This window comes from Gigantopelta aegis, chromosome 8, assembly GCF_016097555.1.
Source record: "Gigantopelta aegis isolate Gae_Host chromosome 8, Gae_host_genome, whole genome shotgun sequence".
Taxonomy (NCBI): domain Eukaryota; kingdom Metazoa; phylum Mollusca; class Gastropoda; order Neomphalida; family Peltospiridae; genus Gigantopelta; species Gigantopelta aegis.
The window spans coordinates 19,363,608-19,388,117 of NC_054706.1; the positions used below are offsets into that span (position 1 = coordinate 19,363,608).

General features: G+C 37.1%; 1 protein-coding gene across 1 annotated transcript; it reads left to right on the forward strand.

Annotated features, from left to right (window-relative positions):
* Positions 1-97: 97 nt before the first annotated feature.
* Positions 98-23,860, forward strand: LOC121379919 (transmembrane protease serine 11D-like). Its single transcript, XM_041508602.1, has 12 exons — positions 98-395; positions 6,985-7,149; positions 8,142-8,270; positions 8,524-8,662; positions 8,834-9,057; positions 13,231-13,363; positions 15,132-15,149; positions 15,690-15,906; positions 16,533-16,666; positions 18,255-18,410; positions 19,255-19,427; positions 20,962-23,860. Exons 1-12 carry the CDS (start codon positions 324-326, stop codon positions 21,121-21,123), a joined length of 1,722 nt encoding a protein of 573 aa, XP_041364536.1. The 5' UTR covers positions 98-323; the 3' UTR covers positions 21,124-23,860.
* The last annotated feature ends 650 nt before the right edge of the window (positions 23,861-24,510 follow it).

Genomic DNA, 24,510 nt, shown 5'->3' on the forward strand with positions numbered 1-24,510 from the left:
ACGACAACTCCATTACATTTTGAGCCAGTAAACTTTGATCGGTCCCTTGCCGATATGGGACCGTCTGGAAACGGGCAAAGATGTACCAGATGCTTTCTCTTAAAGTTGGATTAATGAAGCACCGCGGAGAAACACTCGTTGTTTCATTACCAGCATAAATTCTCCTCTCTGCGACGAACTGGCGAATCACAACTCGGGTAGGGTGGGGGATGAAAGATTCCGTGCAATGACGACTTTGGTAGTTTTAAAGAGACTTGTTCTACGAGGAACATCTAGATAAAGTTACGGCTGTGGTGTCTGGGCTCGACGTTGTGGAAACAAGCATGGACTTCGCGGGTCTTGTTACTCTGTTGGTGTTCTTGAAGGAAATCGTCTGCGTACCAGACACAGAGACGGTGAGATATCCACTTACTTTTGTTGGTTCAGTGGGCGGATCCAGTGTCAGTGGTATGTGTGTCTGTGTGTGTGTGTGTGTGTGTGTGTGTGTGTGTGTGTGTGTGTGTGTGTGTGTGTGTGTGTGTGTGTGAGAGAGAGAGAGAGAGAGAGAGAGAGAGAGAGGCAGAGAGGGAGACAAAGTCAGAGAGAGAGAGAGAGAGAGAGAGAGAGAGAGAGAGAGAGAGAGAGGAGAGGGAGAGAAAGATGCAAAGAGACTTCGATGGAGAGAAAAGGGAGACGCATACACACAGAGATAGAGCCAGAGAATGAAAGAGAGGGGGATGATAGGGTTCATCTGAAAAACTATTGTTATCGTTTTTACTTAAAACAATGTCTCATATGCTATTCTTGCTTAAAATGACAATTATTCACTTACTACTGCATGCTTTACTCGTCGATAGGAACCAACGGTATTGGAAATAGTGAAACCATACAGGTGTTATGAAAACTATTTTTCTGTATTATTTTAGTAGACAGAAGGAGGGAAATGAAATTTGAGGTAGGGGATTCAAAACAACTATTGCTTGGGCGTGTTATGATAACTATTTTATTACTTTTGTTTTCTTGTCTATTATCTTTTCTACCTCAACCAAAGGTCGTGGCATGTGCCGTCTTATTTGTGAGAAAGCGCTTATTAAAAATCCCATGCTACTATTCGGTGTGACCTTTTATGGTGACAGCGGGTTTCCTCATTTATACTTTAGAACAAGTTGCATGCCAAATAGTGTTCGTTCAATACGTGTCGAAATGTCATTAAACCAATATTCGTATTTTATTCTCCTTTTTAAAGCATTAATTTGTAGCAATTAATCCATGTTCATCATTACACAGAATTGTTAGTAAGTATCAAACACGGTATTTAGTGGTCGAGAGAAGCGCCATATACAGTGTAGGTGGGGTTTTTTTTATATATATATCTATCTAAAGACAGTTATACTATTCCTGTTATTGTATAATATGTGAACATCTTAAAGCTACGATCGCGCCTTACAATATATTATTAAATCATCATTTACTAACACAAAATGCAAACTCAACTACAGTGTTAATGAACGTGTGTGATATCTCCACCAACGGTTAACGTCAACTGCCACAAGTATGTCGTCATCTCGTTATTTGTAACACAAACACACCGCAGTATGCTTTAACAGGCGCGGAGTCAGTGGTGGCCCAGGGGGCCCAGGTCCCCTATTTTTGGTGAAACAATATATATTACACAATACACAATACACACAAAACTGCAAAGTTATTTTCAAAAACTACAACGGGTTTTCTATTAAAAAATCCTGGATCCGCGCCTGTTTACTGAATGTTAAAATGAATCTACGACGATAAGAAAATTAATGTGAATTAATGTATACATACATACACACACTCACTCACACACACACACACACATACATGCACACACACGCAACACACATACATGCACACACACGCAACACACATACATACACACACACGCGCGCGCGCGCGCACACACACACACACACACACACACATAGATATATAGATACATGCATACATACATACATACATACATACATACCCATACACGTATACATATACACACGCATACATACATACACGCACGCACGCTCACACATATACACACTATTTGTTATGGTTTAAAAGGCAATACAAGTAAAAATGAAATATTTGTTAATTTTTGACACCCAAGACGAACAAACTGGGTCGGATATTAAATGTTGTTTTCTGTTTAAAAAAAAGAAAGATGTATAAACCATCTTTTTACAGGTGGGTTGAGATAATTGAGTGTGTGGGGAGGGAGTGGGGTACTTTTTCAATGATACCTGCAGCTAGTGCTCTGTATGTAGTCGTACATGTAATAAAATCACGTAGTATATTAAATCATCTAGTAGGCCATTGTATTCCTATCACATTAGTGGGTTAATGTATTCACACATCTAGGGTCACTCAGCTGTGTTATCACAAAACGTCATCGCATTTCGCGCGTTCAGGTTTCCATGTTTTGTTTACTGAAATGATGACGTGTAATGCTAGTGTCAGAATACGAACTGCCACGACAAGATTGGCCAAATTTCTGATTTCACGATTTCTGCGACTGTCCAGTTGCTATCATAGGCGTACGGGCTTACATGTTTTTCTAGTGGTTAGGGGAGGGGGAGGCTGGCTAGTTTTGCCCGAATTAAACGGACATTCCTGAGTTTGCTGCAATTTTAAAGATGTTATAGACTAACAGAGACTTTTTAACGATTATAATTATATATCAAATATATTTTTATACATAAAATATCAGTGGCTATATATTAAACATGTTTCTGATCGTTCTAATATTTGTACTAGGTTAAATTTCATTTTATTTCCTAAAAATACGAAATTATTTGAAGATAAAATCCGTTTTTGGGCTTCTTACAAATATTAAGACTGCCAGAAACAGCAAACTCAGGAATGTCCCTTCAAAAGAAAATACTCGAATATGAAAACAATCAGTTTAATCATATTAGTATTACTACCAAACAGCTATATAGAGTTGCAAACGAATCACTACGCATTTTTACATGGATAACAACTAATTTTGAGGGTACAAGGATGGAAATACATGGTAAAAAGGTCTTAGGTTAGCCCAATTTGCTTGAATATCTGTATAATTTTTGCCCGAATTTGAAGTTTTGCTCCAGAATTAGTTGCCGCCCCCCCCCCCCCCCCCCCCACACACACACACCCCGTCTCGTACGCTTATGGTTGCTATTCTGAGCACGCTTACTTATATTCTCATCATATACATCTCCTACGACCGATTAGTTGTTAATCTTAGCTCACCCATCGTAAGTCGGGAGTTGGAGGAAAATACAACGCAATCGTCGAGGTGGCCAACCTCGTCGTGACAGTTGAGAGTCTAACTCTAGCATAAAAGGAAAGGAATATTTGTTTAACAACACCTGGGCATGTCGTGTAATATCCGGATATTAGACAGGAAGATAGACAAAGAGACAAACAGGGTTGACAGAGTATGTACATTTCTTCTTTTGTATAACATATAATGCAACTTATTAACGTTTGTTTTGTGTCACGACACCAGTTGATTACATTGATTATTTAATCTTCGGCTATTGGATGTCAAACATTTGGCTTTTTTTAAACGCAGTGTTCATAGGACGCAATACATTTTTTTAAAAACAGAGATAACCACTTGAAGTTTTTATGCTATTGATAGTGTCTTTTCTAAGATAAATAGTTTTGAAACTCTGCATTAAGAACGTGCAACAAATTATCTCGAAAGTGAATCTAGGCAAAGTTTGTAAATCTAAGTAAGTCACTTCTCCCACCATCTTTGAGATGAAGAAGTTAGGTACGATATTTCTTTGTAAATGTTTTTAAAAAACAACAATTTATTTTACCAATTTTAAGTTAACCTAAGGAAAAACAATTATTATCTATATTGAAAGAAACAACTCCAGTGTTGTATTATTGTGAACATCTATCAGTATGTACAAAAGGAATAACAAAATAGAAGGTTGTTGCAAATTTGCAACATTTCTGCTAGAGTTCAACCATAAAACAATGTTGTGCTAGGATCAGACTATCAACTGTCACGACGAACATGACCAACTCGATGGTTCCGTTGTAATTTTTCCCAACTCCCCAAATTATGTTTTGTTTAACGATACCTCTAGAGCATATTGATTTATTCATCATCGGCTACTGGATGTCAAACAATTGGTAATTCTGACATATAGTCTTAGAGAGGAAACCCGCTACATTTTTAATTAGCAATAAGGGATTTTTTATATGCACTTTCTCACAGTCAGAACAAGCCATACCACGGCCTTTGATATACCAGTTGTAGAGCACTGATTGGGACGGGGAAAAACAATCAGAGAATGGGTCCACCGAGGGACAAAGCTACATCCCGCATCAATTCCGTATCATGCTACATTGATTACCAAGAGTTCCAACTCCTAGTCAGATTTTAGAAAGTATTAATTTTGGGAAAGTAATTTAGTGTAGAGCAATTTGCAGTTACAGAAATGGTATTTTGAATGACAACCATCTATATCCTATTAAAGGTGCATTCCCAAAATTTTCAAAATTGCAAGTGTCATATTCTTACATGTATTTGACACTACAAATAACTACATCGATCCCACACATAATCTTTACATGATTAACTCAAGAAAACCTTCATCGCATAGCTATTAAAACACCAGCCAATTCTTTTTCAATATGGAGATGTACTTCAAATTTAAACTGTGACGTCACCCCTTTCGCTGCTTGGATTTTTGCAATAATATAAATTTATAAAATAGTAGTATATTTGGATATAGTTGTTTTGTGAGCATGTAATTATCAAATGTTTGACATAGTTCATGCTCCAAAACCTGTTTTGAGGTACACCTGACATGGTAAGCTGCAGACGGTTTCTGTGCAGTTTTCAATATACGCTATTCAGGGTAGGGCAATCTGATTAAAATTAGCTCTACTGGTCTACCAGTAGATCTAACAGCATTGCGTGGACTCCCATGTCCAGGTGGCATTTCATCTATAAATAATAATCTAAATATTGACCAATTACACTTCGCCCATTGGGCTATTTTTCGTTCCAGCCAGTACACCATCACTGGTATATCAAAGACCGTGGTATGTGCTATCCTGTCTGTGGGATGGTCCATATAAAAAATCATTTGCTACAAAGGGAAAATGTAGCGGGTTTCCTCTCTAAGACTATATGTCAAAATTACCAAATGTTTGACATCGCATAGCCGATGATCAATAAATCAATGTGCTCTAGTGGTGTCGTTAAACAAAACAAAATACTTAACTTTAACTCTACCGTGTCAATGATATGTCATCGTGTTGACAGATGCATTCACGGATTAATTATCAACAGGAATAAATCTTTCTATACATCATGTTCACAGGACATGATTATAAACGTGAAAAGCGAGAATAAAACACAGATAAGTTTACATATAAGGCCAGAAAGCAAATGAAAAGGTATTCATGTCAGCTAATGAGTCCACTGTCGACAAAATCACTACAATTATCAAGATATTAATGCTCAAAAGGCTTAATATCCACATGTGGTTAAAAATAATTATATATAAGTAACAACTACACGTACGGCTAATCTCTGATGTCGGAGAAACATTAATGCTGATATTAAGCTCAAACAAACTAATGACTAGTAGGCTATAACTGGTTCTCATTATGAGAAAACAAAAAAGGAGTCAGAAGTAAATATGAATGTTCGTGACCACGGCAGTGTGGTGAATGGGATAATTGCTGGCATGTTCTAGATGATAGAGTTATCAGAGTAACACCCACACCCACACAGAGCGAGATAGATAGATAGAGAGAGAGAGAGAGAGAGAGAGAGAGAGAGAGAGAGAGAGAGAGAGAGAGAGAGGGGGAGAGAGAGGGGGGGGGGGGGGGAGGGAGGGAGGGAGAAAGAGAGAGAGACAGACAGACAGACAGACAGACAGACAAAGATACAGAGATACAGAGACCGAGAGACAGAAACCGAGATAAAGAGAGGGTGGAGAGAGATCCTTTAACGTTTGTTTTGTTTTTACGACAACACTAGAGCACATTGATTTATCAATCATCGGCTATTAGATGTCAGAGAGAGAGAGAGAGAGAGAGAGAGAGAGAGAGAGAGAGAGAGAGAGAGAGAGAGAGAGAGAGAGAGAGCACGTCACCACATAGGTTACTCCGACCGAAAAGTAGTAGGGGTGCTTTTCCATCATGTGAGTGCGTACGAACGGGCCATATTGACATCTAATAGTCCCGTTTCCACCATGCGAATGCAAAAGACAATGCGGAATGGTTTGCAAATAAGCGAACGCGAAGGATTAGGAATTTTCCAGTTGTTCGGTCCTGTTTTGTGATTCTCTTCTGTATCTGTATTCTTCTGTATTGCAAAGTATTATAACAAATTATATATTCCACGTTCTCGGTACTAAAATATGAAATTATAACACCACATAAATTACATTTAAAAAATTCACCATACATTGAATTGCTTTCAGAAAGCGATATGCGTATTTGTATTCCAGTATACACTGATAGGCTATGTTTGTTTGTTTGTTTGTGTGTGTGTCTGTGTGTGTTTGTGTTTGCGTGCGTGTGTGTTTGTTTGTGTGTGTTTGCGTGTGTGTGTGTGTGTTTGTGTGTGTCTATGTATGTGTGCGTGTGTATGTGTGTGTGTGTGTGTATATATATATATATATATATATATGTGTGTGTGTGTGTGTCTGTGTGTGTGCGTGTGTGTGTGTGTGTGTATGTCTATGTGTGCGCGTGTTTCTATGTGTGCGTGTATGTGTGTTTGTTATTTATTTATCTTCTTTTTTTCTTTTCTGTTTTTGGTGGGTTAGGGGGGTATTCTGAACTGAATACATTTTCCATCAATTTCTGAAACAAAAACTCATTTGTTTTAGGCTTTATTCTTCTTCTTTTTTCTTCTTCTTTTTTCTTTCTTTTCTTTCATCAGACCCCCATCCCCACCACCAACCCCCACCCAAACCATCTCCCACGTGATTATTTCTAATTGATTGTTTACAGGTTGTTCCTACCTCATGCCAATCTCCACTGGGGCTTGCTAATGACGCGATCTCACCATTGGCTGGCGTTGTCTTCACAGCATCCGAGGGTGTGGCCAGTGACGTCAGACTGAACGGGCCGGCTGCGTGGACGTTACCAGAAATTACCAGTGACTCCTATCTCCAGGTGACATTTAGTAATAAAGAATCCCTATCACCCACTGCACTACAGAGGACTTAAAATATCCCTATCAAGACAACTTTAGGGGCGGATCAACGGGTGGGGGTTGTGCTAGGCATTTTATATTTCTGTGCATAAAATACTCAAATTGAGCTTTCTTAAAGATTAATGGAACTAAGCTTTCCAATGTTCAGGTTTTGCAATCTGAGTTCTACAAAACCGTATTTACTTATCAAAATCGTATCTCTACACAATGCAGAGTCAAAAGGATGTTAGGCGAAGTCGTGAATGCTTCCAAGATTCACTATCAGGTATTCGTACTTGGGAGAACTGCCACTTCCTTGGGAGATCCGTATCAGGACGTTTTGAATGGTGGAAGGAAAGGTCACCTGTACAAGCGATAACACTAGCGTTAGTCAGATCCGATGGCTATCTAAACTTAGAGGCCAGTAAGTTCTCTTTGCAGTGCGATCGAATGAATTAACGTTTAACGACACCCCAGCACAGAGGGAACTCGGCAATTGGGTGTGAGACAAAGATATATGAACGAATGAAAGTCGATACAAACATTTTGTTAAACAGTTTATGAAACTGTACTGATATTTAACATGCATTTTGTATTATTTTATCATTGTATCACTATAAAAAATATATATTATACATGTACAATACATATTTAATTAAATTATATGGAAAATGGTCATAATGTTCAATATAAAATATAATAACAATAATCAGTGTAATAATATTCATATATATTTAACTGGTGGTGAAATGTTCTCTAACATTTTTGTTCTTTTGTCGCATAATTAAGTGTTTATGTTGGAAAAATCAGTGAACCCTCAAATTCAGAGTTAATTCCTACCCCCACCCCAGAAAAGTGCCATCCTATACGCGTAAGCCTAACTCATTACGTCATAGAGGCTGGACGCTGGCATTAATTAAAGGTACGCGAATCATTTTCAAGACTGTTAACTGTAATTCTGTTTACGTTGCAGGTAACGTTACCACGGCCACTACTGATCACTGGTATCGAGACGCAAGGGTCGCCAGTTGAAGAGTCGTGGATTGTCTCCCTTAGAATGCAGTTTAGTAAAGATTGCGTCACGTTTGTCAACTATACTAGAGTAAGTCCATATTTTTAGTCAATACGTTTCAGGTGGAACAGACTTTTAAATTTTGTTTAAATCTGATTTTCGAGAATATATTTATAACAAATATAATACTTCACTTTCGTCTGTTGGATACTATTTGTCTTACAACTCGTTAGATACGCATTAAAACAACTGGCTGTAAGATCAATTTTGTATCTAACGGCCTCTCGTGTGTGTGTGTGTGTGTGTGTGTGTGTGTATATATATATCGTTTTATTTATTTCAGCCATATTGGACTAACACTAGTAACGAAGTGACACTGACACGGCTGTTTCACAACGTCACAGTAGCTCGGTGTATACGAGTGATACCCATGCAGTTTGCTGGAGTCCGAGCGGCACTGAGATTAGAACTGTTAGGATGTGGTGAGTACCAATGCATCCATCATTGCTACCATACTTATTTCAGGCTTGGTACGGCCCTGTTTGTATGCATTAGATTTTTTTAGATTTTTTTTTAAACCTATGTGCCAGTGGATGAATTAAAGGAGAAGCACACCAGAGGCCAAATCATTTTGTATGACCATTCAATTGCAGAAGTAGAATCCTGCCAGAAACATCTGGATGTGACGTCACAGGAACCTCTGACAGACGCAAGTGGACGGACTGGCATAATGACGCGACTGCAGTCGGAGAGCATCATGACGTCACTCGTCGTTTCTTTGAGCACCCCAGCGGAACATGACGGAGCCAATCTCAGGATCGAATACAGCCGCACGTGCTCAGAATTTGTCCCTCTTGAAGACGATGCCATTGGCAGGGTATGATAATGTAGATACGAGATGGAACTATACTATGCCATGTTATATTACAAGGTGACATATACCTGTTATGACACATACATGATAGTTGTTAGTTCCTTGAGGCGATTGAAGAGAAAGTAAAATAGGTACTAGTGTTATTTTATATATATATATATATATAGAGAGAGAGAGAGAGAGAGAGAGAGAGAGAGAGAGAGAGAGAGAGAGAGAGAGAGAGAGAGAGAGAGAGAGAGAGAGAGAGCGCGTCCTTTCGCTATTTTGATTTTTAATAGATTGTAAAAAATAATTGTCATTTGCAATGTCTTTTGCATGGTAGTAAATTTATGCTTGTTCGTCTTGTTCTGTTACGCTACTTGAATTAATTATTCGGTGCTTGTGCTCGTGATTAGACGTTTTCTGTCTTTTTCATATGTTTGTTGTTGTTTGTTGCATTTTTGTTGTTGTTGAATAAAAACGTTTGGCAAATTACAGAGGAGGAAGGAACATACTACCAGACAAAGATAGAGACAGACAGACAGACGAAAAACGTGACGACTGTCTGTCTAGACTGGCTGTCTAGCTGGCTGGCTGGCTATATTGTTACCTATCTGTATGGTTGTCTAGCTGGCTGGCTGGCTGGGTGGCTGGCTGACTGGCTGACTGGGTGCTGAGTAGCCACTTCGACTGACTGGTTGGTTGATTTGCTGGTTGGCTTGACAACAGACTGACTGACTGACCGACCGACCGACCGACTGACTGGTGGCATTTCACATTACTGCCAACTGATGGTCTGTACATGGTTTCTACAAATATGCACATTTTGGTGTCTCAGTGTCATTACAGATACCATTCCACGTGATCTCACACGGTGACGGTTTCCTCTATTGGCAGATTATTCACAAACGCAGGAAATTTATACTGAGCTCCCCAAAGACATCTTCCTGTTCAGGCATTAAACCCTGGAGAAAGAAACGACGGCGGCCATTAATTATTTTCATCCCGGGCATTGATAATCCACCCAATGACTGCCCAGCTCAAAGTCACGTGGTATGTTTTAAGAGGCAATATCAGTTTCACTGGTTCAGACAGCGTTGTGCATAGCTTAATCAAGACTTATTATTCTTCCAAACTATTAGTCCACATGTCGGTACCATTTTGAGAGACAAAGGCTTAATATATTTTTTGAAAGAACGTCGCCTTGGGCACATTTTTCCGTTTGATGGACATTCCCAAGTGGTAGCTTTATACCTTTTTGGGGTAAAATATATGGTTCTGGGGGTAAAAGCACGGGGGGGGGGGGGGGTGTAATTTACTTTTAAAAAAGGGAATGTACAGCTAGAAATTTGTTTCAAAAAGTGAAAATTGTAACCAATGCAATTGTTAATTTGTTTATTCCATTTATTCAAACTTTTTCTCAAAGATTGTCATGGCAACGGCTATTTGGGGGCACTTTAAAAAATCATATCTCAGAACGCGAATGAAATATTTGGGTACTTTTAATGGCAAACCTATTCTGAAATACCCAGGCGGTTTTTAGTGTACAATATATCTAGGAAGAAAAGTCAATTTTGGGGTAAAAGTATCAGTTTCGAAATTTCGCTTTTATGAAAATGGCAGAACAAATAGTAATTTTGGTATTTTCTTGCTATATAAGACACCAAAAGCTGTAAAAGTTGAGTATATCGGTAAAAATCCATTGCAAAGTGATTATATAGGATTATAACATAAAAACAAGTTATGCATGGAATTTTAACTGACATTTTTAAAAACTCCTCTTTTGCGTTAACTTTCTTCCTACTTTTAGACAATTGCAATGAAATACTGGATAACATTTTATATAAACCAAACAAAAGGTAAACGATAAAATATTTTCATTTTTCAACAGTTTCGTTTTTAAATTGCAAACGAACATCATTATATTCACAAATTTAGGTTCAAACGAAAACACAATAATCGATAGACACTAAAGTACAACAAATCCATTGTATTCAGCACTTTCGCTTCAGATGGAATTATGTTTTATTCCAGGAAAATAAATAACAAGTGAGTAGTGTTTGTTGTGACGCCATGTGCTAATCTTTCTTTGCATATTTCTAGAAAGTTTGTTGTGACGCCATGTGCTAATCTTTCTTTGCATATTTCTAGAAAGTAATAATTGTTTTGCTTCTGCCAATTCAATGTCTGTTTAAAAAACGTACATTTTATTTGCGTGTGCATGTTTTGTTTCCAAGCTGTTAAGTTTAGAATATATTTTTCACATTGAACAGGCTCGTAGAAACTATTTTTGAAGTGAATAAGCATACACTATATATAAACCCCAACAGTTTCCCTTCTCCGGTTCCTATGGGCTTGTTAAAATATACAGAATGTAACGTTCAGTTTTGATTTATACATGTGTACTCTTTTAAACTTCTGGTGAGATTAGCTTTGTTTCAATGCCAATGAATATGTAATTCTAACCAGTCTTTTTGTCTTTTTTTTGCGTGTAATTAACACATATAAAATTATAATTCAAGTGGCAAGAGTTATTTTTAATAGCATTAACACTTAACAGCTAATTTGAATTGTTTAAAAGCAGTAGTATATTAGTTTATTAAACATGTTTGTGGTCTGCATTTATAAAATATGTAAAATTTTGAATGTTGGTAGACAGATGGAGCAAACACAAAGGTTTTCCGAAATAATTACAGTACATAAACTTTCTTCTTCTTCTTCTACTTCTTCTTCTTTTTCTCCTTCTCCTTCTGCTTCTTTTTCTTTCTTTTTTTCTTCTTCTTCTTCCTCTTCCTCCTCCTCCTCTTCTTCATCTTCCTCTTCCTCCTCCTCTTCTTCTTCTTCCTCTTCCTCCTCCTCCTCTTCTTCCTCTTCCTCCTCCTCCTCTTCTTCCTCTTCCTCCTCCTCTTCTTCTTCTTCTTCCTCTTCCTCCTCCTCTTCTTCTTCTTCCTCTTCCTCCTCCTCCTCTTCTTCTCCTTCCTCTTCTTCTTCTTCCTCTTCTTCTTCTTCTTCTTTTTCTTCTTCCTATTCTTCTTCTTCTTCTAGTTTGTGTTGTTTTTCGCTGGCTCAGTGCATAAGTAGCTTATATTTACAATACGACTGTAAAACATTTATTTCACTACATCATACATGTACAGGGTATTTTAGGGTCTCAGCTCAAAGTAACTAGCTACGGGATCTTTTCACGCTAGATAATTTATAAACTAATGATGGCACTTTTTCGTATTTTCCCCAGATAAATACGTACGGCCCTATATTTACATTATAACAAATGCAGAATACATATTGCAATACAGTTTTAATATTTACAATGTTGCATATGCAGTAAAGAAGCGTTAAAGAACCACTTCAGTTCAAACTGACAAACAGTGCTTTGCATCTGGTAGGAACGAAGGACGGTCAAAACGTACGCAGAAGTAGGAATTGCAAGCGATGACAGATCAAACGTTTCTACATTACTTTTCAAACATAAGCACCCTTGTCACAATGACATCAATGAATTTGGCCTATTTATCCTTCAAGCTACGGACGGTAGCAAAATAGAAGCTTTCTGGCTGTCCCATTAACCAACTTTGTGTTGCAGCCTTCCGGCGTTCATCATCTTCAAACCAAGTACCATGAAGTCAGGCGTTCGAATTCTGAAACTGATAATAATTTTTCGGATCCAGGTTTGATCTTTAGAGTAAGCGATAAAGCTGCTCGCAGCCACGTTTATGGATAGCAGCTTGAGCAATCCTAGACGTTTTGACTGGATCATTGTCATGGTGCAGTGTGTCGCCAGCTGTTGACATCTTTGTACTTTTCCTTCATTTTTTGTCTCAATTTTGTCATCAAATCAGCCTTTTAGGTACCAGTAATAGTAGTTTTTGTGGGTATGTAATCCACCATTAGAATTCCTTTGGCATTTCAGAAAACAGCAGCCCAAAACGAAAACTTTGTCTTTCAATCCAACTTATGATGGTTTGCTAAGTTATGGTATCCACTCCTGCAAGCCTTTTAACTGCCCTTTATCCGTATATAATATCACGCTATTCTGTCAGGGCCGTTACGTAAGTAACTTTCTTCGGTAGGGAGAATAAGTGATGGGGTGACACTTAAAGGGTAGGTATTTTGGAGGAGGGTTATCGCTTTTTCTACGTCCGAATTGGACCTTCCTCACTGGTATCGTGCCTACATTGTGGTATATTTCCTATCCAGGTACGTGTGCAGTCTGCTGAAAACCCGAGGCAGACGATAGAGATCTCTCTACTCCGTCCTGTCCGCGCTCAGTGTCTCCGTGTGTCCATCAGTCAGGATTCTGTCCTGCACAGCGTCAACGCATTCGGGTGTGGTGAGTTAATTCGACTTTCAACGGAGGAGGGTAATGCCCAATTTTCAGGGTTGGGGAGCAGGGGCCCGTTCCACGAAACGATCTTAGCCCTAAGATCATCGTGTGTGCATAACTACCTTATGCCCTTAAGGTGATCTTAGCGCTAAGATCGCTTCGTGGAGCTAGGCCCAGGTCTTTCATGGTACACTCTCTGACGGTTATGATTCAGTGTCTTTAAAATATACTGAATAACAGAAGAAACCCGAATAAAGCAAAATACATTGATAATTTTAATAGACACACAAATTAATGTGATTCAAAGTGAATAAATTAAAATAAATTAAGAAAGCTAAATTAATATTCACGTTTCTTTTCTTGTTTAAAGAAACTGTTCTGAGTTTGTTGTCATTGTTACTAAGGTGGGTTTTTTGGTTGAATAACTGAGTTCTTTTAACGACGAAAATTACATATTAAATATATTTCCTTGTTTAAAGGCATACTGTCAAAGATTTAAGAACCGTATTTCTCTAAAAATGGATAATAAATAAAAATTACATTAATTGTTGGAAACCAAATCTAGCTATCGCATCACCTTAACTGAACCATGATGGAGTGAAATCCATGTCAACCCTCTCGGTAATTTTAGTTTTTGAATTATGGACCATTGCCATAATTCAATTGTTTTTACAAAATGTCATTAATATATGGAGTATGGTGGTTATGAAGATGGTTGAATAAAGTACACTTAGGGACAAATCAAATTATTTTTGTTCAGGTAATACTTTGTTTGACCATTAAATAGGTCAGTGGTCTGTGACAATATGCCTTTATATAAATGTCTATATATTCATTGTGTTTCTGGTCATCCTAATGTTCGTAACAGCTCAAGCTTCATTTTATTTCCTAATTATATATAAATATGAAATTATTGGTTTGTAAAATCCAATTTGGTATATTAAAAATGTTAGGACCACTAGAAAGACATTAAAAATACAGATATTGTCGTTGTAAATAAAAACATACATGTATGTTTAAAGCCGCACACCCTAGTTCCATCCAGCGAAAATAAATTATAATTTGGTTAATCTACAAACCTGTAACACACTTAGATCACGTTTTTATCAAATGGAGTGAAAAAGCAGGTTTTATATCGATAAATACCATGGGAATCCCCATGTCCCAATTGCTTGAAATAATTTTGAACCAAAATGATAACGGTCACGTGGTATACCAACGTCTGTGACATTGAAATGGAAATATCCCGTCTAAAAATAGATTAGACTTGTCTGCTCAACGTTTTTTTCTCAAACATGCGTGCGTTTTTAAGAAATAAGAAAAATGCATTTTGTGGTATTACAAAAACCAGGATTACCAGGATTACCAAAAAACACTTCAGGTGAATGGAAATGTATATTCTAAATAATAAACGGTAAGTAAAATGCAATTTTATTTGTGAAAAAAATGGGTTTAATAGCGAAAAACATGGCCGTAATGGTTAACAACTAGGCGTAACTAGGGTGTGTCCCTTTAATATGTAAGTTTAATCTTTTTTTAATTTTTGTATTATTAATCGGAAACGCAAAAATATAAACATAGGACCGTCTCCTTAAAAACACAATGCTTTGATACAAGAATCACTTGACTAACATAGCTAACATAGCATTATCATACAATTAATTTAAAATTATGTATTTCATACACTGCAATAATGCAGTTGCTTAATTTATTATAATGCTCATAATAAAAATATTTACGTTTATCTTTGATTGTAAAATTATTATTGTTTCAGGTACCAGTGCAAGTAATGGTAAATATGATGTTATATAATTCTATTAGTTTATTATAAACATTATATTTTGCTTTAATGCAAATATATACCTGATTTATTATTATTATTATTTTATTTTTATTATTTTTTTTTTTGTTACTTTTTTTTTGTTTTGTTACTAGAAACGATTGTCTCCACAGCATTTTTGAGACATTGAGGCAAAAGAAAAACTTTGTGGGATCTTTAAGATGACCCTCCACCTTCCCCTGCTTTTTGGGACCACTTTTCAGTGCAAATGAAAGGTTTAACTGCTTTATTGATACGAGTAACCAATATCGCTACAGCTATTACATCTCTCTCTCTCTCTCTCTCTCTCTCTCTCTCTCTCTCTCTCTCTCTCTCTCTCTCTCTCTCTCTCTCTCTCTCTCTCTCTCTCTCTCTCTCTCTCTCTCCCCAAATATCCTAAAACCACATATATCAGACATTAAATAGCCATTTTTTTAAATGTTCTGAATGTCGTTAAACAAATACTAGTATCCTCTTTTGTTTTCAATATTTTAGTTTTCTGTATTATTCCAGGACCTCTTTCCGGGTGTGGCCAGACTCGTCAACAATCCGGACGACGACGGAAACGGGTGGTGGGTGGAGACCCAATCATGCTCGGTGATATGCCGTGGCTCGTGTCCCTGCAGTTTCTCCTGTGGCACGATTTCACCCACAGATCGGGTTTCCCACACCTGTGTGGCGCCAGTCTCATCGCCGACCAGTGGCTGCTCAGCGCCGCGCACTGCTTTGAGTAAGGGCCGCTTTCCATAAATTAGTTTATTACAGTGTCATGTGCTGTACATTAATGATAGGATATAAAAATATGTATTTATACAAAAGTTAAAAAGAACAGCATTCAAACAAGCAGCCTACAAGACACTCCAATCATTTAAAATTCTAAAATATTTAACAGAACACTGTGCTAACTTCTAAGTAAAACATAATTTATTGAGTGTTGTTATAAAATGCAATACTGGTCCCAAATTTAATAGGGTTCATTTGTCACAATATGAATAATTGGATGGATTAATTGTATGGATGAATCATATTACATGTTTTGGGGTGGGGAGTTTTTTTTTTTTTTTTTTTTGTTGTTGTTTGTTTTGTGGGGGGGGGGGGGTTGTGGGGGGATTCTTTGTTGTTTGGGTTTTTTTTTTTTTTTCTTGTGCTTTAGTCCACGCAGAGCCTAGGGCGCCAAACTTTGCAGCAACAAAAAACAACAATAATACAAATTCGTTTAATGGGTGGTTTTTTTTTACATGCGCTTGCATTACGATTGTGGTTTTGGGGACATGGTAGGGGGTTTGCAAAAATATTAATGGCCTAGGTGCGCCAAATACTCAACTACGTCGTGTTTGTTTGTTTTTCAACGTGTAGTAGGAACGTGTTCCAGGGACTGGACGACCCCGCCAACTGGCGCATTGCGTTAGGAGAACACGACCAGAATGACGTCGACGGAACTGAACAGTTCCCCGAAATCGAGAACATCTTTAAACATCCGAATTTTACATGTAAGTCCAATATCATTAAATTACCTTTTGGTCGCATTTTCCAAACGTCACCTATCTTCTTTGAAGTTAAAATATTGAAAATAACCGGTTTAAAGTACATTTTTAGATACTTGTGTGCTCCGTTCCACGAAACGATCTTAGCACAGAGATCACCTCAAGTGCATTATAACCACCTTATGCACTTTCGGTGAACTTAACGCTAAGATTGCTTCGTGGAACGGGCCCCTGATAACGACCTAGAATCTGATCGTCTGGTTGAAGCATGTACACCTAACATCAGTTTGGCCATATTATGTTTGATGTTTTATTGTTTAAAAACTAATTTTAGCATTAATATTAATTTAAGAGTACAAGTAGGCATATATAGTCTCATAACGAAAACAAAAATGTTTATGGCATCATCTTCAACAGTAGAATTACTGCTGAAGCTGATATGTCATAAACCTGGTTGGGTTTTTTTTTCATTGCCTAATTGTAGGCTTTATAATTGGTTGCGTACTTAGACCATTGCTGATATATCGATAACAAAATGTTAACATTAAGCATTGTGACAAAAGATGACTATAACTCACCTGTACAAACTTTCTTCTGCTCGAGTTGGCCCCTATTTGGTACCAACTTAAAACATTTATGCAAAACAAGCATTCATAATTAGGGAAAACATAATTATAATTATTCTGATTTTAAGAATCACCTTTTCCTACTACAAACGTTGCAGACACTCTTTGTTGATACATGTTCAGGACTCACACTGGAACAAATTTTGTTTTTAACATGCTCCTATACCACTAAGGTTTCGAGCATGACCACCCCGGGTTAGGCCTCTGGAGGCCAGGGACCCAGTCCAGGGCAGAATGATTCATTTGAGGAATATTTTATTAGCCAAAGTCTGAATTTTGTAGCCATTTTGAATAAAAATTAGCAATTGGCTAATTTGGCAATATACAGGGTGAGCCCTGCATGTTATCCATATGAAGACTGAAATGTCCTTGAAAAGCGACTTAACAAGCCCGTAGTAACCGGGGGCGGATGACCTGTTCCCCGCCTCTATATAGGCCCTATACCCCACTTGAGAATGAACATAAAAATCTTGCTGATGGCACCATCATCCCCCCACATACACTAGAGTCTGTGCCTCCCCCCCCCCCCCCCCCCCCCCCCCCCCCAATCTGCCCTCTACTACACATTGTGCACCCTTCAGATATCGTTCCTACGGGTCTGCTTTATGCATTACGTTGTGAAATAGCACACACCTGAATTTCTAGCTGTTCGTTGCAGTTTTAGATGATCCATTCTTGTCTGACACACCTATATGAAGCTCCCAATGGTTTAATATTAGAAACTCTCAAAAACTTAGACTACCATGCACATAAAACTCAAGATCCAGTTTACAAGTTATAACATTATTAAATAAATAGCAATGTAACTACCAAACGTATACGATGGTCCTTTACTGGAGAGATGGACGGAATGTTCTACTTGAGATCGTTTAGTACGCTCTGATCACCGCATAAACATTATATCTTAAGGGGTCGGAAGATGCCAGCAACATTCAAAAATTTTGGTTGTTTCATAATCTATGTTGCAGTTTCCAACGGTCCAATCGTGAATGACATTGCCCTTGTGAAGCTCAAACAACCAGTCGTCTTGTCCGACTATGTGAACCCCATCTGTCTCGATACGGTGGGAGAATTTCCCGCTGGGAGTCTCGGTGTCGTCGCTGGGTGGGGACAGAAAACTGCAGGTATGTATGTATGCATGTATGTATGCATGTATAAACTGTAGGCAAGTTGTGCAGCTTCTGGCGCTATAAAGTCTGGCTTGTTTAGTCTGACACCACTAGAACATTTTGATTTATTAATCATTGGCTATTGGATTTCAAGCTTTGGTCATTGTGATACTCAAAGGAAACTCATTACATTTCTTTTACTGATCAGCAAGGATTATCTTTTATATGTACTTTCTCAGAGAGCTAAGACAACACATACTGCAGCCTGTACTAGTCGTGGAGCACTGGGGCCTAATTCACTAAACTCTCGTAACTTTGCGATCTCGCAGTGCAGTGCTAAAAGACTTGCAAAGAGGATGCTTTGTTGTCTAGCAGAGCCTAAGAGACCTTTGCGAATTAGGCCCCTGGTTGGTACGGGAACTGACTCTATAAAAATAATGGATCTGAATACAGCTTAGTGATAAAGCATTTGCTTGATATTGTCTTGATTTTTAGGATCGACCTACTTTTCCCCAGTCCATGAAAGGACAAGACAAGGGTAATTCTGTCTGAAGGAAAGTGAATACTATCAGGATATCACTAACATCGACTTCTGTGGAGCACTAGAGAAGTAAACTGAAATGGGGTGGATGGACATATAGTAATATGAATACAACTAACACTCAAAAAGACGCACATTTCTTCAGAACTTGCGCCCGCAGAACTGTTTTGAATCATAGACATTCTAGTGTGAACCATTTTTAAATCAACCTTTGTTATCATTTTCCAAATGTCATATAAGGCTTTAAGGACTCTTGAAAAAAATCCTTTATCCATTGTCAATAAACATGTTTTTAACTCAAGATTCCCCTTCTTACAGACACTCCTGGAACTAAAATGCCCTTCAAAGCAGTGGTTCCCATTCAGGACTCTGATGATTGCAGGGAGAAGTTCGAGTCCCTGCCAGACGGCCATGAGGCCAAAGAAGCAGTGAGAATCGACGACTCGGTCTTCTGTGCAGCTGCTCTACTCGGAGGCAAAGACGCGTGTCTGGTAATCAATGTTAAACCATTTTAATTAATCTCCAACAGTAAAAAATGTGTCTATCAGTTGCAAAATGTCATCTATATTACATCTACAGAAATGTTTCATGGTTCCTTTGAGTGGACTTTGTAGACAAGACCAACTCTGTCTCCCATCCCTAGCCATTCCATGACATCAGCCCATGCAGAATAAATCTGCGGTGATCTTGTTGGCCTAGCAGTTTTGGCATAGGATATGTTTTTATTATTATTTCAACAAAACTCCCATTCCTAGCTATGCAAGACAGACCCATTCCATGACATCAGCCCATGCAGAATAAAGCTGATGTGATCTTGTTGGCCAAGCAGTTTTGGCATAGGATATGTTTTTATTATTATTTCAACAAAACTCCCATTCCTAGCTATGCAAGACAGACCCATTCCATGACATCAGCCCATGCAGAATAAAGCTGATGTGATCTTGTTGGCCAAGCAGTTTTGGCATAGGATATGTTTTTATTATTATTTCAACAAAACTCCCATCCCTAGCTATGCAAGACAGACCCATTCCATGCAGAATAAATCTGTCCTGCATCACCACGTGATCTTGTTGAACTACAGGGTAGGTAGTTTTGGCTTAGGATATGTTTATTTACAAGTATCAACAAAAAAAGGAAAATGCCATTCGGTAGGTAACGTATTGTGTTATTTTTGGTTTACACTTTTAGAATAAACCATTTTTAGGTATGTTCTTTTTAATGGTGATGTTTATATTTTTGAATATTGAAAAATAATAAAACATATAACTTTTTGGACTTATTTTTATGAAAATGTTTATTTTTGTTCAGTGGATGGGATAAAAATTATCATTCATATGTGGGATGGGGCTATTCTTCCCTCAGGCACATAACAAATTATGTACCCTCGGGTGGAATAGCCCTATCCCACATAGGTCCATATGAATGATTCTTTTATTCTTACACATCATGAGACAGCGATATAAATAAGCAGACAAGTTCACTTGTCCACCGGACATGTACATATAGAAATCTACTTGTCTGCCAATATTTATACTTGTCCAAATAAGTGGTTTGATTTATTCAAGTACAAGGACTGCTTAAAATGAAACTGCATTGAACAATTTCACTTGTCCACCGGACAACCATTAGGGTACATTTTGGTTGTCCCAGCAGATTTTCACTTTTGGAGACAAACGGACAAGTGCTCATTTCGAACACTGTGATAGAGAACACTGTGCGGATTTGTAGTATCACACAGCAATATGCCACCAGTGGGAGATCGATTTAAGGACATCTGACTGGCTGCCCCATAGTGTCAACAAAAGCTAAATCATCTAATGAAATGAACACAACTGCAAATGTTAATTGTAAATGCCACCTAGTGCTTAAATATGTATAAGAAACTGAATATTACTTAAAAAGTGTTCATTAGATTCATTTTGAAAACTTCTTGTGAGAAAAATGGTATTTAAATATGTATTTGTTACATTATGCTTTGTTATGTGTCATGGTTCAGTAATCTGTCTGTCTTCTCCATTTCTACAGGGTGATTCTGGTGGACCATTTTCCTGTGAAAAAGATGGGTTATGGTATCAAGTGGGTGTGGTTTCCTTAGGATACGGCTGCGGGGATATGGCTTTTCCTGGAATATATACCCGGATACCATACTTCTCAGACTGGATACAAGATACCATGGACAATAACTGATCTGATATGAGATACCATGAATGATATAATAAGTGATCTTGATACCAGATACCATGGTCAATAACTGATCTGATATGAGATACCATAAACAGTAACTGATCTGATATTAGATACAATGAACGATAACTGATCTGATATTAGATACAATGAACGATAACTGATCTGATATTAGATACCATGAACAATAACTTATCTGATATCAGATACAATGAACGATAACTGATCTGATATTAGATACCATGAACAATAACTGCTCTGGTATTAGATACCATGAACGATAACTGATCTGATAGCCTACTACATGTGCACATAAAGTTAACAATAACTTATCCGATATATGCTACCATGAACATTAACTAATCTGATCCAAAATACGGAGTACCTTGAATAATAAATGATCGGATATGAAATATCTTAAACAATTACTTAAAATATTATGACCTATTACATAAGATAATATCATTATTATTATAATTCACAATTTATAATTTTATTTTATATTGAAAATTTAGTCTGTGACTGTATGGAATATTTTTAATTGTAAATGTTCCAAAGGTCATTCGGGGACATTTCAAATTACTTTCTATATTATATTAATGAGGTGTAGTACACGTGTGGAGGTAGGTGGGGTTGGATACATGTTAAGAAATGTAATTTTCTTTGTTTTGAAATACTACAAACATGATGTTGTGTTTGTAGATATAACTATCTCTATTTTTAACAATGGTAATTAAAGAGATAGAGGCTTTATTAAAACCGTGTATGACACAGACCTTTTTCTTATAACAAACCAATAATAGGGATGTAGCTACTAGCTAAAGGGGAGAAGGAATGGGAGCGAGGATCAGATGCCTTGTCCCAGACTTTAATGTTTTAGTTTACAAAGTAATTTGCTAAACAGCAGCCAACATTTGTGGCTCCAGGGCCTGTGTTTATAAAACGTTTAGAGTCCAGACTCAATCTCTAATGATATCACACGCATACAATTTGTATGGCGTTGTCATGACATTACTGTCTCAAACACTATTAGAGTCTAGAGTCCAGACTGTAAAGGTTTATAAGCACCTGGCCAGATGTCATAAAATTTTGTTTTAAAGAACCTTTAACATGCAAAATACTTGTAGTTTGATCAGCATTTCTAAACACTGCTTAAAATATTTTTCTATGCACATTCTGACATCCCTTTGTTTGCAGAAGCTACAGGAAGGTATTTAGCACTGCATGCTAGAAAATAGCAGTCCTCCTACAGATGTAGTTGGAACCATATATCGTGGTCATGAATAGGTCTCCCCCATAGACAAATCACCCGACAGCGAGTCACGGCTGCTTACACTCATGGGAGCAGGTCAACTCGCCCCAAAACCAACTCGCCCCCAACACAGTTGGTCAACTCGCCCCCAACGCAGTTGGTCAATTCGCCCCACACTGTTTAGTCACCTCACAGCATTACCATTTTCTTAATTAATATACCAATATTTTAAGAAATAATGTGCATTAAATAGTGTTGAATATGCACACCAGTCAGAGTCCAAAAGCCTTGCCTGATCATTCCTTTAAGAAAATAAGGGACAAACTCACAAAGGTCGTTAAAATAGGCTCGACAGTTCATTGTAATAGATTATTATTTATCAGATATTAGGATCTGCCCCCCCCCCAAAAAAAAACCACACAAAAAAACCAAACATTTAATAAGTGGTCATAATAGCAGAGTTTTAATAAATAAAATGACACCAAAGTTGTAGATATCTGTATTTAATTTTGTCACAATTATTTACAGAGAGTGAAGTTTGGGGCGAGTTGACCAGCATTCACACTCATGACCCTATCATAACTTGTTTTGAAATCAGGTTTGTGCAGAGATATGGTATTGAATTTGCTAATGACCGATTCATAGTCATCCTGTACATATATGTTACGGGTCTATTACACACTTTTAACATTTTATATTGTTTTGGTAGCCTATATTACTAATGAGTAGATTATGCATATTATTATTATTATTATTATTATTATTATTATTATACTGAAAAGCATTAAAAATGCTTCAATAAAAATTTCCCTTTTGATATTAATTTTCAATAGCTAAAACGTGCAACATAGAAAACATTATAGCATAACATCAGAGTACTGAAATAATGTTTTAAACAAATGGTTTATCCTGTTAAAAAAACACATTAGTATGTCAATTTTAAAATAACTGATGCGTTTTCAATGCTGGCATATTATCATCAATCTTCTAAAAAAATATTTAAAAAAACTTTTTTTTCTTAAATCCTCACAGGAAGCTCTTTATTAATAGATGTTTCTTTCTTAAAGTCCACCTAAAGAAACCATACTGCCTCCCCCCACCCCACCCAAGAACAAGGTTATCTACAAGGCCCTGGATGACAAGATAATTTGTTTTGTTTTGTTTATTTAACAAGTGATGAGATAAATGCAGAAACTGCAGTATATCTCTATCAACATGGGACAAACTCACATGACTGTTCTCCATACTTTTTGTGAACTGGGCCATCTCAGTATCAGCAACATTTGGTCGTCTAAACCATAAAAACACATTTAAAAATCTACCAATTACCTCATATAGGATTATATTCAGTACCTCTCACAAATTTGTACAATGTATTTTTGTTTTGTATAAATATTATTGTTAAATAAAATAGAAAATGTTAGCCAAACTAATGTATTTTTGTTTTGTATAAATATTATTGTTAAATAAAATAGAAAATGTTAGCCAAACTAATGTATTTTTGTTTTGTATAAATATTATTGTTAAATAATATAGAAAATGTTAGCCAAAGTAATGTAATTTTGTTTCCTATAATTATCATCATACATGTACGTGTATAACATTTTAGCCCAAGTAATAAAATACTAGTAATTATACATACCAATATATAATGCATGGCTATAGATTATGCTAAGATATCAGTAGACAATATAACAGTTTTGTATTAAAGTTTGATGTAAATACTAGAAAGTATACATATTGGTTTTCAATGTTCAGTCTTAAGTGGGTGTTAATACTAAAGCTGTACATTTGGATTAATTTAACTTGGCAATAAATGTAAACTAAATTTGTTTTGTTTGTTTTATTTATTCCCCAATAGAAAATATCCATCAAGTCATAACATTTTTCATTTCAGTTATTAATCTGATAGAGAATGACTTAAAATGCACTATACAAAATCTGTTATCTATTGCTCATCTTAAAGCTGCATGTCACCAGTTATCGTACTTTTGCATGCATATGAAGACATCAGGGACGGGACACAACCCAGTGGTAAAGCGCTTGATTGATGCGCGGTCGGTCTAGGATCGATCCCCATCTGTGGGCCCATTGGGCCATTTCTCGTTCCAGCCAGTGCAACACAACTGATATATTAA